The following is a 17,344-nucleotide window of genomic DNA, read 5'->3' on the forward strand; positions in this document are numbered from 1 at the left end:
ACGTCAATTGCCGCTGGAGGTTATCCCTGCAATGTGGGATGACAAGTAATTTACACTTCCTTCTTTATGCTGTCATGTTTTAGTAGGAACATGTAACATTTTTATAATTAGAAAAAAGGAAAGCTATTTTACATTTTGTTAAAAAGAAAAAGAGGGGGGTAGATGAGAAAGGGTGGAGGCAAAACAAGAGCAGGGCCATACAACTGAATAAAGGTAAAGAATGAGGTCTGATAAATTTGCTCAGGGTAACCACACATCTGTCTCTTAAGTTCCCCAGGAGCCGTTACAGAAAAGAAACCTAATAATTTACACAGATGACTGAGTCCATTGAACAAAAACAAACCACCTGCTCTGCTCTGGGACCTCCTTCAAGGGACTGTGTACAAGCAGCAAATGTGCCCCCAATTCCATCTTAAAACCTTCAAGGCCAGGGGTTTCAGGATTGTTTCCAACAAGAATGATGGCATCTTCCCAAAGTGAAAGTCAACCCAAAGTGAGTATTCATATATTCCTATTCACTCATTCGTTCAGTACATATCTACTTAGTATCTACCCCATGCTAAGTACTGTGTATTTTTCCAACTCTGACACTCAGAGTGACACTAGGGCCATCTAAATAACAAGGGTGATCCTAATGCTAATAGTTCCCCTAAGCATCTCCCCATAGTGCACTGGGGCATCTTTCCTAAGGTCCCCAGATAGTCCCTCTGACACTCAATGGATTACAACATTTTGTTTAAACTCACACATAAAGCTGGTACTTGTATATGTGGCTTATCTCCTCTTCCTAAAATATACACTCCACAAGGGCAGGAACTAACTAGTAGGTCTGCTCATCCTGGATCCCCTGTAGACTCTCCAACTGCCTTACAGATGAAGAGGTGGAGCGAACCTCAGGAGGTCAAGTTTTAAAAACCCACAACACGAGAATTCCCTGGCGGTCCAGTGGTTAGGACTCCACACTTTCACTGCTGTGGGCCAGGGTTCAATCTCTGGTTGAGGAACTAAGATCTTGCAAGCCACGCTGTGCGGCCAAAAATAAATTTTAAAAAACTCACCAGAGGACTAAGAGAAGACAGGTTTCCTCAATATACCTGAGACTATGATCTTAGTTAGCATGAACCCCAAAGAAAAGTCTGCAATTTGTAGAAACTACATAATGAGGTCTGATTCAGGAGGAGTGGAAAATGAGAGGAGAAGGAGTGCTCATCAGAAAAAAGCCAATGGGTATAGATTACCAAAAGGAGGCCCGTGGTGTCAGATAACCAAGATTGGTACATTGCAACATAATCTTGGCTGGACAAAACAAATGAGTGTAAACTAAAGCCAAACAGAAATACAGTAGATGTTGTTTGTAAACACTGACAAAATCATCCAAAAGTCACAACAGCAGACAAGCTGGCTTTTCTGTTAGCCTTCTGCAGGCGGGTAAAAAGATAATTTACAACCCCAATGCTCGGATGACAGCCGACAGCCTGAAAATTAACCCAAGTCACAATAAAAGCTAAATGGCTTACTTTAGCATTAAAAGAAATCTGCATCCGAATGTGATTTCTTTCTCTCTTGGCCCTTGCAACTCTCAATTAAACATGCTATATAAAAAGTAATGCAAAAATTATCACAACATCCAGGCCAGCATCCAAGCAAGGCTGCCCACAACATTCAAGCATTAACTCAATCAAAAATTTTACTGGGAACCTATTAGGTGCTAGACACTGTGCTAGCTGTTGGGATTCACTGGTGAAAAACACAAGACCCTATCCTCTCGGGATGCTACTGGGGAAGGCAGATGATAAACAAGTAGGCAGAACCCCAACAACTGCAGGTGTGCTGTGGTGAGCAACTGTGGGAACAAAGTGTGGCTACGTCAGCACGTAACAGGGGTGGTCAGGAAAGACCCGGAGCAGCTGGTCCTGACGTCCAAGTGCCAAGGATGAGAAGAAGGAAGGTATCTGCAGAGCCAGGGCAAGAGCGTTCCAGACAGAGGGAAGGGAAGAGCAAGTTCAAAGATCACCCCCCGCCCCACTCCCAGGCAGGGTAAGAAAAGAAAGGAGGGCAGTGGCTGGTGTTAGCAGAAGGCAGTGAGGGACAGCCCGAGTGGCTGGGAAGGTGGGGCACAGGCCAGCCCCTTGTCGGCTGGAGGGTGTTTAAGAGTGATGTGACCTAACTGAAAAGCAGATCACCCAGACTTCCATGTGAAGAATGGACTGGAGGTGCCCCGGAGTGGAAGCTGGGGGCCTGTTAGGTGGCTAGTCCAGGAAAGAGGTGACAGTTGCCAGGATTAGAGTAGGAGCCATGACTCTAGGGACCTCTCTAGGGTGAGAGGTCCTCAGATTATATCCTACAAGTAGAACCCCCAGGACGCACTGACAGCCTGGATGTTGGGGGTGAAGGAGAGAAGAATCAAGGATGAGTCTCACAAGTGGGTGAATGGTGGGGCCATGGACTGGGATGGGGAAGACAGAGGGAAAGAGAGATTGCGAAGGAATATCAAGAGCTCCATGCATGGATGACAGCAGGAAGCCCTGAGAAAGAGCTGTGTTAGAAATACAAACACGGGAGTCACCAGCATAAAGATAGTATTTAAAGCCATGGGGAGATGGGGTTGGGGTGGAACAACATTACCTAGGAAGAGAGTGTTGACAGTGAAGAAGAACCAGGACCAGTCCCTAGGCAACCCCATCATTCTGAGGTCAGACAGAAGAGCAACCAGCAGGGAGACAGAAGAGGAGCCGCCAGAAGGCAAGAGGAAACCCAGAAGAGTGTGGTGGCAAGGAGGAGGGAGTGGCCACGGGAGAGGAAAGCTGCTGAGAAGGGGAGGAAGACTATAACAGAGATCTGGCGATATGCAGGTCATGAGACCCGGCAGTTCTGGTGAAGAAGTGGGGACAGACTGTAGACTGTGAAGGGCTAACAAATGGTAAGCTAAGGAAATGAATGGAGACAGTGGGTTTGGACACCTTTTTTGAGATGCTTTCAGGTGAAGGGGAGCAAAGAAGTGGAACAGAAGGAGGACAGGGATGTTCCCTGGTGATGCAGTGGTTAAGAATCTGCCTGCCAATGCAGGGGACGCAGGTTTGACCCCTGGTGCAGGAAGATCCCACGTGCCGCAGACCAACTAAGCCCATGAGCCACAACTACTGAGCCTACATGCCACAACTACTAAAGCCCGCATGCCTAGAGCCTGTGCTCTGCAACAAGAGAAGCCACTGCAATGAGAAGCCCACGTACTGCAACAAAGAGTAGGCCCTGTTTGCCGCAACTAGAGAAAGCCCATGCACAGCAACAAAGACCCAACACACCCAAAAATAAATACGAGGGTGAGTCAAAAATTATCCGCACTCTAGTGTGCGGATAATTTTTGACTCACTCTCGTAAATAAATAAAATGTTTAAAAATTCCTTTAGAAGAAGGAGGGGGATGTAAAACGAGAGATGCTAAAGCTATGCTGTTCAATACTGCGGCCACTAGCCACTGGTGGCTATTTAAACTTGAATTAAAAATTCAGGTCCTCAGTCGCACTAGCCACATTTCAAGTGCCCCAGAGCCACCTATGGCTGGTAGCAACCATACTGGACCATGCAGATACAGAACATTTCCATCAGTGTGGAATGTTCTATTGGACAGCACTGAACTAAAGCATGTTTGCACACTGATGGGAAAGACCCTGGAGAGAGAGGGAGGTGAGAGAATAAGAAATGATCCCTGACAAGGTGACAGGGGATGGGATGGATGATCTTCCAAGAGGGGAGAATCTCTGGTAGCACAACAGGTGGGAAGGAAAACACAGGGGCAGCTGCACACAGGACTGTAAGCACGGCAGGAAGATGAGGCTCTTCCCTGGATTGCGGCTATATTTTGTCAATGAAAAGGCAGGCAGAGGGAGAGAGAAGTCTGAGCAGGGGAGAAGATATGAAGCAGCCTCCCTGGGTAGTGAGAACACAAACTTACCGGGGAAACCACACACTTAATGCAAAATACTTCTCAGAAGAGAAGCGGGGAATGGCAGCAAACATCTGAATGAGGAAAAGCATCTCACCTGGGGAAAGAGTTTTGTTTTTCTCCCCTTAATCTTGGTCATGTCTACACAGTAGAGCCATGACAAAGCTGTAGGATCACAGTAAGATTTTCTACTGGCTGCCCTCCCTTGGTTCATCCCCCTCCATCCTACTCAACTCTCGGAAAGGATGACATTGGTTCTATTTTCGGTTAAAATGGCTCCCTCCACCCTCCTCTGTGTGAACTGCTTACCCAGCTCTTAGCTGCATCTCAACTTACAGCCATGGTTTGTATGTTCACATAAGTTATAGAAGAGGTGGATATATTAAAAATGGCAGGAGGAGGTAGGAGTTACAAATCAACCCTTACCTACAAGAAGTGAGTAACAGACATTCATCAGATGATGTTAAAATTACATGAAAGGCATATTCAGTGTTTAAACAAAATCCCCAAGCTACTCTTCCCTGCTTCTCTACAAACAAAAATTATTTTCTGACATTTTCTTTAAGCTTTTATGAGTAAACACTTTCATTTCCACAGAACTATTTGATTTCAACCACAGAGTTTCAATATTTGTTTTTGATCATGCAAGTGTGTTGGGTTGGTTTTGTGTTGGCTGAGGGGAGGGGGACAGCGAGCGTTAAAATTACCAGATCCCTTTTATCTTCCATTTTGAGACCTACATTTGCCAACTCCTTCTTCCCATACATTTTTTTTAAAGTATGAAATCTGAGAGCCTCAAAGGTTCCCACCACACAAAGAGCAGCCCTTTCATAGCCAACCAAGAGGTCACTGGAAATGTTACAGAAAAACTACTTCCCAGCCAGGGAGCCTCTGGTAAAATCACTCGCAGCTTCTGTATGTGTGAAACCTGGATTGACACCAGTGTCTTAAGCAAATCTTCTGGCTCCTCTCTGTCCCCCCCTGACCTGCTCCTGTTGGTCTGGAGTTCTCACACTTCCCTGCCCAAAATTCTTCTTGGCCTCCCTCTGGTTCCTCCAAACACTTTACAGACCCCATAGATAAAATTCATGGGGTAAAACGACTCCAGAAACTTACTTGGAGCTTACTCCAAGCAAGGAGTAAGGCGCAACAGAGCCACTGACCGAGGGAGCTGGGTCAGGCTACCAGGACAACCCTTATCCTTTCCACTCCTACCAACCCCGTACAGGAAAGCAAGCTCTCTAACCCACCCAGCAGAAGTCTTTGGGTCTTGAGAAGGGCTGTCTGAAGGGCGCTAAGCTCAGCAGCAGGGGACATAGAGACTCAGGAACTCTGGCTCACTTACCCACACCCCACCCCCAAGCCCACGGTCAGGCTACGACTTCCCCTTCTGCAGATGCGTTCAGCGTCCTTCTACAAACACTCATCAGCTGCCTGCCCAACCTGGGAGAAGTCACCCAACCACTTCAGGCCTCAGTTTCTTTATCTGTAAAATGGGAATAATAACCGTTCCCTGAATATTCACAGCACATCATCAATATGGGCTCCCATCGGGTGAGCAGATGTAAAGAGTTCATTGTTATTAGCACAGCAGCTCCCTGACTCACAGCGCCGACTGCTCAGAGAGACGCCAAGCAGAAATCAATCCTGCTTTTTAAATTACTTTATATACTCAGAAGCATTACTCACTTCGACAGAGCACTTCAACTTCTCTCCTGAGCATCTACTCAGTTGTTTCAAAGATTGAAGCCTTACCTACATATCCTCATTCATCTCAAAGCAGACTCAAAGTCCACTATTGCTACGCTGGGGGTTATTATTAATTGGTGTGTTCCCTTTCCAGGAAAACTTCCATTTCCATTTTGTTTGTACTAAACCCAATCGTGGAGAAAAGCAAACTGCTTCTTAGACTCCCAAACACAGGCCCTGGAGTGGATAGCTCCCGGAGCGAGGGGACCGCGGAATGGCCGAAGCACGGAGGCCGGCCAGGGTGCCTGTCCCTGCCCGGTCCCCGCCCCCCCCCCCCCCCCCCCGCCTCGGAGGGGAAAGGCCACAGGCGCGGGGCTTAGAGTCCGCGCCCAGGCCGGGGTGCCCCTGCCGGGTGTCCGCGCGCCGGAGCGGAGGGCGCGGGGTCGGGCGGCGCCAGGCTCTCAGGAGCCGGGGGCGCGCTGCCTCCAGGCTCCGGCGCGGGGCGCAGGGGCCGGCTCGCTCGGTGGGCTCCGAGCCGGGGAACGCGAGCCGCGGCCCCGCAGTGCCTCCGGGGTTGCGCGCGCGCGGGGCGCGCGCCGCGCGGGCTCACTCACCCCATCTCCGGCGCTGCTCCGGCGGCCGCTCCGACGGGGCCTCTCGCGTTCGCTCTCCGCCCGCTCTGCAGCCGCTCCCCGCGCGACACATGCGGCGGCCCGTGCGCGCCCGGCTCAGCCCCGGCGCCGCTCCATTCTGCGGGGCTGCGCGGCTGCCGCTGCCGCCGCCGCCACCAGGCGCGGGCGGGCGGGGGCTGGGCCGCCGGGGGCTGGGCGGCCGCGCTCGGGCGGCGCCCGCCCCGCCCCGCTCCCCCCGCCCGGCTCCTTACGTAACCTCGTGGCCCCCGGGGCCGCGGCGCCCAGCCGAGGGGCGGGGGGCGCGGCCGTGTGTGCGGCGTCCCCCGGCGCCGCCCCGCGGTCGCCTCCCGCCTCCCGCCTCCCGGGCAGCCCACCCCCCCTTCTCTTTGAGATTCGGCATTGGCGCGCCCCCTCCCCATGCTCACCCCGGGGCTTGGCGCAGTGCCGCAAGCAAGCATTCAGCCTGCGGGACCGTGAGTCCCGCTCGCAGCAGGAGGGGACTCGGGGCGACCCTTAGTTTGCAGATGCTGGAATGACGCCCCAGGAGAGGAAGTGATTTGCCCAAGGTCACACATTCAGATCTGAGCTCAAGGTCTTCAGAATCTGAGATGGGCACGGCCGTGTTCCTCCTTGTAGCCCCCTTTCATCTTGCCGTCCACCACCACGTGGGTGGCTCAGGGTACCCCCACCATGAAATTCTGGAAGCCAACAGGTCAGGGAGGATCCCACAACCCGCAGCAGGTGTTCTGGGCTCCTCCCCCGGGTAAAGACGAGATGGGGGCTCCCAACTAGAGCATAATCGCTTTCCAGGAGGCTTAATTAACTTGGTTTAGAGCAAGGGAAATTGAGATGGTAAAAGTGGAGCTTGAAGAGCAGTCTCTTAATCCCTGTTGCACGTATGAGGTCCTGATCCCCTACTAAAGGCCGGCACTGGGACTCACCTAACCTTCATTCCCTCTCTGGGCCTTTCAGAGGATCATTTTCTGCTGAGAGCATACTGCCCACCTGAGCCTGGGCAGGATTTCTTTACTCAGGACAGTAAAAAAGTCAAGGAACAAGCATTTGGAGCAGGGCCACCACCCCAACCCTACCCTCATGTCTCCTGGCACCACCACTTTACCTGCTAACCTTCAGAGTCTCCTCGTGGGGCTAGTGACCCCCAATGAGTAATGTTCTCAGTTACAAGTCTGGTCATATTACTCTTCTTAAAATGCTCCAGTGGCTTCCTTCCCACTGTCCTTGGGATGAAGACAAGATTCTGCACATGCCTACACGACATGTACCCCCATTACCCCTTCCAGTCTTTTCTTCTCTTATTCTCTCCCCTTGCTTTCTGCATTGCAGCCAGGGGGCCATCCTCCCTTCACCCCATGCTACTCTCTCAGTCTGGGAAGATTTTGTCCTCTCTTGTCTCTGACACCCCAACCCCCCTGCTTAGTCAATTCCTGCTCATTTTCAGATCTCAATTAAACTGTCGCTTCCTTGTGGAACCTTTACCTAATGCCTCAGACAAGACTTGTACTTTTCTTCACTGCACTTATTCTTTGTAATATATATTTGTGAAATTATTAATTTTATATATCTCCCAGGTAAATCTGCACACTCTATGAAGCCATATTTTTTTGGCCATCATTGCATCTCCAGTGCCTAGAACTGTGCCTGAAAGTCCTCCATAAATATTTGTTGAATGAATGAATTAGTGAATGGGCCAGGCCGCAGATACACAGAATTGGCCGGGGTCTATAAGCACAGGTAAGTCTGTTTAGAGGCAGGACTGGATAAGCATTTGGTCCTGGAGGAAACTTATCAAAAGCTGAATTCCAGAGACCAGGTGAAGCTGGTTAGGGGTGGGGGTGCGGGCTCCTGGCAGTGTCAAAGGGAGAGGTCAGCAGAAGGAAGAGAAATGGCAGAACTGGACTCAGCTAGAGTAGGAGTACCAGAAGATAGATTCACAGTGCACTTGGGCCAAGTAGTGTCCCAAAGCCTGAATGGGAGTTTCCTTTTGCTCCACGGATGGGAAGGGCGCACCCAAGTTACCTTGGGAAGACGTGGTGAGGCCAAACAGGTGGGGCTGGTGAATCACTTGGGCTGCTTCATGCAGTCAGCCGAAAGCAGGGCAGTGCTGGAGGTGTGAGCCCAGGTGAAGTTAAATACTCCAAGATTAAAGTGGCTGTCACTTTGGGCAGAGGCTTCCCTACGGGCAGAGGGTGGATCAGGCAAGATTTGGAAATGGATGTGCCTCCTCTCCTCCAATTTCGGGCTGCTGTCCCTGTGGGGGGTGGCCTCCACTCGTCTCCTTCAACCCAACTCCAGGCCCAGGTGGGGTCCTGCCTCTCAGGAGCTTTCTCAGACACCTGAAGCCTTGTCTAAGCTTCCAGTCCTTGCCAGCAGTATTTCACCATCTTGGAATCTTCCCTAGAGAAAGGCCACTTAATTTCCCTATTAGTGCCTCCCCCCTCCATTGAAGCCAACACAGTCTCCCTTTTTCTGTGGAAAATCTCCCATCAGCATGGCCTTCATGGGCCCAGTTGTCAAGGGAAATGATTGGTGAAGTCTCTTCTTTCAAGAGGCCTGCAGATAAGGGGAGAGATTCAATGCTGGCTGGAGGTTAAGACAAGGCCAAGGAGAGTCTTTTTAGGCCAAGAGACTTGAGGATCCTTTAAGGCTGAGCAAGAGGAGCAGATGAAGATGTGAGAAGAAAGGGGGAGGCCCTGGGGAAAGTGGAAGAGGATGGGGTCCAGGCCCAGGCGGAGGCATTGGTCTTGGAGTGAGGAGGACAGTCAAGAGGGGAAGGTGAGAGAGGTGGAGGGATCCCTTGCCTGGGGAGTTCCTTTTTCTAAAGGAAGCAAGGACACCTACTGAACGTGCATTGGAGAGAGGAGGTGGGGTAGAAGCCACATTTGAAACAACAGCCTTGGGAAAATGAAAACTGGCATTTGGATAGACTCAGAGTTGGGAATGAGCAGGGCAGAGATGTCCCCAGAAGTCTGGGAGGCCAGACCTTGACCAGCACAACCTCGGGGACATGGAATTCCTGCCATTCTGTGTGGGCAGCAGAGGTTCCAGAATCTGATCGCCAGGCACGGATAGTTGGTCTGAGGGACATTCTGCACTCTAACAGGGGCAAATCAGATAACCATGGATGGCTCACCAGAGAGCTATACAAGCCTGCAAAGCTAAGGAAACAGGGAGTGGCTCCACGTGTGTCCTTTCTCTTTATTGCCAACCAGTTCTCCCAAGCAACCCTGGCAGGAAAGCACTGTGTACCCTCTGTGCCTAAGAGGGTGACATTCCACATCTCTGGCTTGTTCTCTCTCAAAAGCTAGCTCCTGGAGAAATGGCTGAGTGCAGTCTGGGGCAGGGTAAATACAAAAACAGCAGAAAGCATCTTGTAGTACCAGAAAATAAGGAGGTACTCAAAAAAACGAAGGGATGGGGGGTATGTAGAAGGGATACAGGAGCTAACTGAAAGAGCTCCCAATGACCAAGGCTGGAACAATTTGAGCAATGCAATCAATAACATTGTACAGCATTATAATGCAAAATACAGAATAAATACACGCGTCCATACCGATGTAAATTATTAAACAAGTTGGGAAGAGACACATCTTCCCTACAGAATAATCTCAAATAATATGTGTAGATACTCGCCCTTCCAGGAGGTAATGTTTAACACCCCACTCCTCCACCTCCTTGAGAGAGTAGGCTGGCCTTCGTTGTCCTAGTGCTTTGCTTAGAAAGAATAGAGACTGGAAAGTGGAAAACAGTAACTCTACAGTGGAAAAGCCTGCCAGACACTACCTTGACCAAGTAATTGACGTTAACACCACTAGTGATAAGCCATGTGGGTATCACATACCCTCTGATAGGATGTGATGAGAAGCATACTTCACCTGTATGTTATTTTTTCCCCTAAGCCCACAGCCCAGTCTAATCATGAGAAGCACACCAGATGGATCCACATCGAGGGACATTCTACAAAATACCTGATCAGTATTCTTCCAAACTGTCAAGGTCATGATAAGTAAGGAAAGACTGAGAAACTGTCACACACCAGAGGAGACTAAAGTGACATGATGATTTACTAAATACTGTATTAGATCCTGGAAGAGAAAGAAGAAAAATCTGTGAAATCCAAATAAAGTCTGGAGTTTAGTTAATAATAATGTATTTAGGGTTAGGGTTTGGTTCCTTCCTTATGCCACATGTTCTGTGGTGATGTCAGATGTTAACAATGGGGGTGGAACTTCCCTGGTGGTCCAGTGGTTAAGACTCCATGCTCCCAATACAGGGGGCCCGGGTTTGATCCCTGGTCAGGAAATTAAATCCTGCATGCCACAACTAAAGATCCCACATGATGCAACTGACCGGGCACGGCCAAATACATAAATAAATATTAAAAACAAAAACAATGGGGGAAACAGGGTGGGGGTACATGGGAACTCTCTGTAGTGTCTTTACAATCTTTCTGTAAATCTAAAATTAGCCCCAAATAAAAAGTTTATTAAAAAAGAAAGTAGCATTTAACCAGAATCCTCCAAGCAACCTAATCACTAATCATGTAAGAAAGGTGAACATGTGGAGCACTGAACAAGTAACTCACCAGGTAATGCCTGGGACTTGAACTTGTTTGCATAACTCCAAAAGCAAGACATCAAAATCTTTGCTTTTCCATTTTTTTTATTGCAACCCACAGTAAGCCACTGCAGCCCAGTACATGCTTCAACTTTATCTACAGTTATACCTATACAAAATGGAAACAAAAATTATATATATTAGTGAAAGTTACACAAAACAATTCTTATCTACTCACCTGCAAAGCATTCAGACATTTTCCATTCCATTCTATTTTTAAAAGAAATGCTGCTGACAACCCACTAAATTGATTTCAAAACCTGTAATCCACATATAGCTTTTCTTTCAACAGCAAAATTAGGATCACCGTGTATATGTATAATATTATTAATGTGTTCAGGTTTCTGATATTGCTGATCCAGGGACTTGAACATTTTTTTAAATTTCTAACCATTCTCTCAACTGCATATGAAACAAGTATCTTTAAAGCCATTAATTAAATGGATAACTAGCAGGTATTTTGCAGCTATTAGATTATATTTGTGATAGCATTTGTACTATATTTCTATATGGTAACATAGAAAAACATTTCTTTCAACAAACATTGGTCACCTCCTATGTGTCTGGTACTATGCTAAGCATTAGGGACAAAGTGCTCAGCAAAAGAGACTCAGTGCATCTATCATGGAACAATAAGAGTGGGTGAAAATATTAAATAATCACAAACATATAAACTGTGATCTGTGTGAATAAAAGGGTCCTAATGTAGGTTGAGAGGGGTGGTCAGGAATAGCGTCTTTGAAGAAACATTTAAAAAGAGGCCTGGGGGCTTCCCTGGTAGCACAGTGGTTAAGAATCTGCCTTCCAATGCAGGGGACACGAGTTCAATGCCTGGTCTGGGAAGACCCCACATGCCACAGAGCAACTAAGCCCGTGCACCACAACTACTGAGCCTGCTCTCTAGAGCCCGTGAGCCACAACTATTGAGCACCGCAATGAAGAGTAGCCCCCATCTCTCCGCAACTATAGAAAGCCCATGCGCAGCAATGAAGACCAAACGCAGCCAATATAAATAAATAAATACATACATTTATTAAAAAACAAAAAAAAAGGCCTGGGACTTCCCTGGCTGTCCAGTGGTTAAGACTCCGTGTTTCCACTTCGGGGATGGAGGTGCGTGCAGGGGGTACAGGTTTAATCCCTGGTTGGGGAAGTTCTGCATGCACGTCGTGAGGCCAAAAAGAAAAAAAAAAGACAAAGTTAATAAACTAAATGCCCATCATATGAAGTGAGAAGAGAATAAAAGAATATAAACCCACATAAATAGATTTAAAAAAAGAAAAAAAAAAGAGGCCTGAAGAACAGAGGCATGAGCCAGGAGAGTGTGGAAGGAAGAGGTCCAAGGCAGAGGAGACTGCAGAGGCACTGAGATGGTGGAAAACTGGGAAGTTTTGAGGAACTGCAAGGTTAGTATGGTTAGAATGCAATGAGTTTAGCAAGGCATGAGATGAGGTGGGAGAGGTACACGAGGCCCTGGGGTAGGGTTAAAGATTCGGGATTTATCCAACGAATCCCAACCACACTGACAGATTGGGGGATGCCATGATCTGGTTTACATTTTTTTTTTTTGGCTGCACCACGCTGGCATAAGGGATCTTAGTTCCCCGACTAGGGATTGAACCCGCGCCCCCTGCAGGGGACGCTCAGAGTCTTAATCACACAACCGCCATCCCCTGGTTTACATTTTTTAAAGCTCACTCTGGCTACTGCGAGGAAAAGAGATAAGAAGGAGACAAGAGTGAACGTAGGGAGACCAATTAAGAGGCTCTAGCAGAAGCCCAGACAAAAGATAAGGGTAGAGATGAAGGGAAGTGGATTACAGATCAGAGAGGTAATATTTTGGAGGTAGACTCAACAGGACTTGGTAATGGATTGGGTGTGTATTATGATATAAAGTTAAATTCAGAAAATAATCTATGTTATTATATTCACTGTGCTGTGACTATAATTAGGTAAAAACTATCAGTATGCATGGATAAGGCTTGGAAGTATAGAAAATGAAAAGTTTGATTTGTTGGGACAGCAGAAGGAACATAGGGTAAAAGCACAAACATTGGAGACAGACAGGCTTGGCCTGTGTCACAGCTCTGCCACGGACTATCTCTGTGATGTTGGGCAAGATTTTTGATCTCTCTGAGCCTCAGTTCTCTCATCTGTAAAATGGGGATACCTCATTGGAGTGTTAGGAAGATGAAATGAGAAAACATATAAAGTGCTTATTAGCTCAGTCCTTGGTATAGTACGTTCTGAATACATTATAAATATTATTATTATTACTGGCTATCATGGTGGAACTGGGGTGAAATTTCATTCTTTATTGTGACTAAATTAATGCTGTTATAATGGTATTTATATAGTCAGTAATTTAAAATTTAGTAGAGTCAGTCTGAGGATTCTGAAACTGTATGGAAACAGCTCATGCCTTTCCTGCCCAGTAACATTTTGCTAACCTGTGTCCAAAGCTCTTCATAGCTTCAGGATTTCTCTGCAGGGCACCTGAGGGTCAGAGAAGGCTATGGGCCGTCTCTTGAAGATGCCAGCCCCAGTCCCTATGTTTCCAATCTAGCTGAGGGTCTGCTCTTGGAGAGATGAGCTCTAAATGGTTTCCAACATCCCAACTGTCCTCTACTCTTCTCATCCAGGGCTCTCCTAAGTCTATCTGTCCTAGATGGCTCTGAGGATTCTGAAAGCATTCATTCATTTATTTAACTTTAACTTAGCACCTATTCTTACATAGACTGAGGAGGAATCTATGTCCTTAAACAACCTAATGAGCAAAATATAATGTAACCAAGGTATGGATAAAGTCCCATGAGATATTTTTAAATTAACCTTTATTGGAATATAGTTGCTTTACAATGTTGTGTTAGTTTCTGCTGTACAGCAAAGTGACTCAGCTATACATATATATAGATCCCCTCTTTTTTGGATTTTCTTCCCATTTAGGTCACCACAGAGCATTGAGTAGAGTTCCCTGTGCTATACAATAGGTTCTCATTAGAGTTCCATGAGATACTGAGTTTATCTGGGGAAGGCTTCAAAAAGGGGACATCTCAGCTGGATCTTAAAGGATGTATGGGAGGGAAGGCCAATTCCTGTAAATAGACTAGCACATGCTAAGGTATGGGGCATTTTAGGGCATGACTTGCGTAGGGAATGACAGGGAATGTCCACGTGTTTAGCTCAATAGTGTGTGGTAGGAAGCAGCTAGGCATGAAACGTAAGTTGGTACCACATTGTGAAAGACCTCAGGCGCATGTTAAGGAGTTTGGACTTGATTCTGAGGGCCACAGGGAGCTAATGAAAGTTTTGAAGTAGAAGGCTGGTATGATCAGATTAGCATTTTACATTCTCTAGCATCAGTAGGGAGAATGGTCCAGAGAGGCAAAGGCTGGAGGCAAGAGAAGTTTGTTAGGAGGATCTAGGTGAAGTTTCAGACAAGGCCAGAAAAGGAAAGGAAGTGTCTTGTTTGTTTGTTTTTTAAAATAAACTGCATATATTTAAAGTGTACAATTTGATTTTTTTTCTTATTAGTAATGTATATATGGCAATCCCAATTTTTTTAATAATTAATTTTTATTGGAGTATAGTTACTTACAATATTGTGTTAGTTTCTACTGTACAGCAGTGTACATTTGTAGAGACATGGATGGAGCTAGAGACTGTCATACAGAGTGAAGTAAGTCAGAAAAACAAATATCATATATTAACGCATATTTGTGGACTCTAGAAAAATGATACAGATGAACCGGTTTGCAAGGCAAAAATAGAGACACAGATGTAGGGAACAAACTTATGGACACCAAGGGGGGAAAGAGGGGGGTGGGATGAATTGGGAGATTGGGATTAACATATATACACTAATATGTATAGAATACATAAATAATGAGAACCTGCTGTATAGCACAGGGGACTCCACTTCGCTGTACAGCAGAAACTAACACAGCATCGTAAAACAACTATACCCCAATAAAAAAATGTTTAAAGTAAACAAAAAAACAATTTTTATTGGAGTATAGTTGCTTTACAATTTTGTGTTACTTTCTGCTGTATAGCAAAGTGAGTCAGCTATACATATATGTACATCTCCTCTTTTTTTGGATTTCCTTCCCATTTAGGTCACCACAGAAGAAGAGGAAGTGTCTTGATCAGCCTCCAGTAAGGGATGGGAGCCTGGATGAGGAGGGAGGAACCAGGGATCTCCTGTGATGCAAAGCCCTGGGATGCAGCTACTGGACAGAGGGGTCAATCATCAAACAACCCAACAGCCTTGAGGAGAGGCTGGACCTCACTGGCTGCCTCCCCGAAGAATTTAACTGCAAGAGGCAAAAATGGAAATGACCACATGGGCAGCAGAGTCAGCTGCGCGTGCCCCCCGGGTCATCCAGGTCATGCTGCTCCGCTGTCCTGAACTAGCTCACTGATTATCCCTTTACTGCTCCTTTGGGATGTGTCAACAGATGAGTCTCCCCGACTAGACGGTGATCTTCCAGGGCAGGGTCCCTCCCTGAGTTTTCCTTGCTCTGTTTGGGCATCCCCAGACAAGTTCTCTTCTTGGCTCTAGTCGCACATTCGTATGTAGCAAGAAATGAGCAAATTCCCAAACAACTCAAACCAAAGTCCCAGAATTGAGTTGCACTATGCCTGACTGGCCTGCCTTGGGGCATTGTCCCATGCCTGAGCTAGTCACTGTGGCCAGGAGGATGAAATGCGCTTGCTGCCTTATTCTGGGTCACATGCAGCTCTGGAGTGAGGTGTAGAGGCAGCTTCTCGCAGAAGGCCATGGACTGGGAATAGAACTGGAGTAGACACCCAAAGGAAAATCAAGGGTTAGGAAAATCAAAGTATACGGATACAGGACGCGCCCCAAAATAATAGATGCCCACTCTCAGCATGCAGTTGTATGTGTTTCCCTGTGCCAGGTACAGTGTAGATGGATGAATTGTTGGATGAAAGATAGTGAAGGACATAGTAGCGTCATTCCAAGTTAAGCTGCTATTCATGGAGAAGAACTTGAAAGGGCCAGGCTAGAGAGCTGGAGAGGGGGCATAATTCTGAGACCCCCAAGGCAGAGAGAGTGGAAATAGATGCTTTAAACCAGTCATTCAAAACCTTGGCTGAGGATTAAAATCACCTGGAGAGCCGTGACAAAATGCCAGTGCCAGGGTCCCACCTCCAGAGAGAATGATTTAATTGGTTTGGTTGGTGCCCAGGCATCAGTGATCCTCCCCAGGTGGTTCCAGTGTGCAGCCAAGTGTGCCAGCCACTGCTCTAAGCCTCATAGTGCCCAAAAGAAGAGGATGTGAGACCCAGAGCCCCAGGAGCTTGGGAACTGGTAGGGACAAAAAGGAACACACTCTCCCTAGCTCACTGGCTATGCTTTCTTGAGACTTAGGACTCCTAAGGGGAACTAAGAAACCCAAGAAATTTGTGGAGCCAAGGAGGTGCTGTACCTCCTCCAAGCACAGGGCAGATGGCATCAATTCTAAAGCCTGCTAGATGCCTCTGAGAGGGGCTGTACTTGTATGGATAAATTGCCTCTGATTGGCAGCAGCAGCAGCACACAGAGGTGCCTGTTTGTATCTGGAACAGCTGGGATGGGGCAGGCTCGGACAGGTGAGGTGAGATCCTGGAGTCATGTCTGAGGTAGACACAAGGCTGAGGACGAATTAAGAAGATGGTGGAGTCATGTGTGGCACTGAGGTTTCCAACTCGAGATGTCCACGCAGTGACACGTCTCCAGGATACGTGGAATCCTGGAGGGAGAGAAGCAGCAGCGAGCGAATCAGAGAGGAGAGATGATAGCGCAATCTTGGACATGCTGAGATGCAGAATACTGAGGAACAAACAAGAGGAGACGTCCAATAGGCAGTTAGATATGGCAGGCATAGAGCTGGGAGGGCAGATTTGGGAGCCATTAGCAAGACAATATCTGAACACAGGAAGAACAGGTCGTGGGAGCAGAGGTGGGATGCAGGAAGGTAGGGGGTGGAGGGAAAGAGAGCCTGTGAGGATGCAAGAGTGGCCATTAGCAGTGCCCGGGGGCCATTCTGTTCTAGATGTGGATCCACCCCCTTTTAGCTGGATTTAGCTGAATCAAATATCTTCTCTTTTAAAAAATGTCATAACTCTTCACCAGAAAACTAAGAGCAGAACAAAGACAAACAAACAAAAAGCAAATAATACAGAATAGAAACAAGTGGGTTTTCAGTTCGTTTCAATGTAGCAAATATTTACAGAACGCCTACTATGTGCCAGACCTGCCCCAGATGGCTCGGCTGGCATGCTGAGCTTATCAGACACAGCCCCACTCCCACCCTCTTCCCCAGCCCCATCTGGGAGGCCACTGTAGCTTGGGTTCCTAGCATCTTTGCCTCCAATAAAGTTCGGCTCATCCACCAATTATTCTAAGTGAGATCCCCCTGCAAATCTGGGGTCCTCCTTGT

General features: G+C 47.4%; 1 protein-coding gene across 2 annotated transcripts in view; it reads right to left on the bottom strand.

Annotated features, from left to right (window-relative positions):
* The window catches only part of HOMER2 (homer scaffold protein 2), a 100,985-nt gene extending 94,536 nt beyond the window's left edge, over window positions 1-6,449 (bottom strand). Inside the window, exon 1 of one of the 2 annotated variants that reach the window (XM_057719978.1) lies at window positions 6,246-6,449. In XM_057719978.1, coding sequence (XP_057575961.1) covers window positions 6,246-6,250 — 5 coding nt within the window. In that variant the 5' untranslated portion in view covers window positions 6,251-6,449. The remainder of the gene's footprint in view (window positions 1-6,245) is intronic. The other variant, XM_057719979.1, reaches the window with a different exon arrangement.
* Window positions 6,450-17,344: the final 10,895 nt, after the last annotated feature.

Source organism: Hippopotamus amphibius, chromosome 2, assembly GCF_030028045.1.
Source record: "Hippopotamus amphibius kiboko isolate mHipAmp2 chromosome 2, mHipAmp2.hap2, whole genome shotgun sequence".
In the NCBI taxonomy this organism is placed as follows: domain Eukaryota; kingdom Metazoa; phylum Chordata; class Mammalia; order Artiodactyla; family Hippopotamidae; genus Hippopotamus; species Hippopotamus amphibius.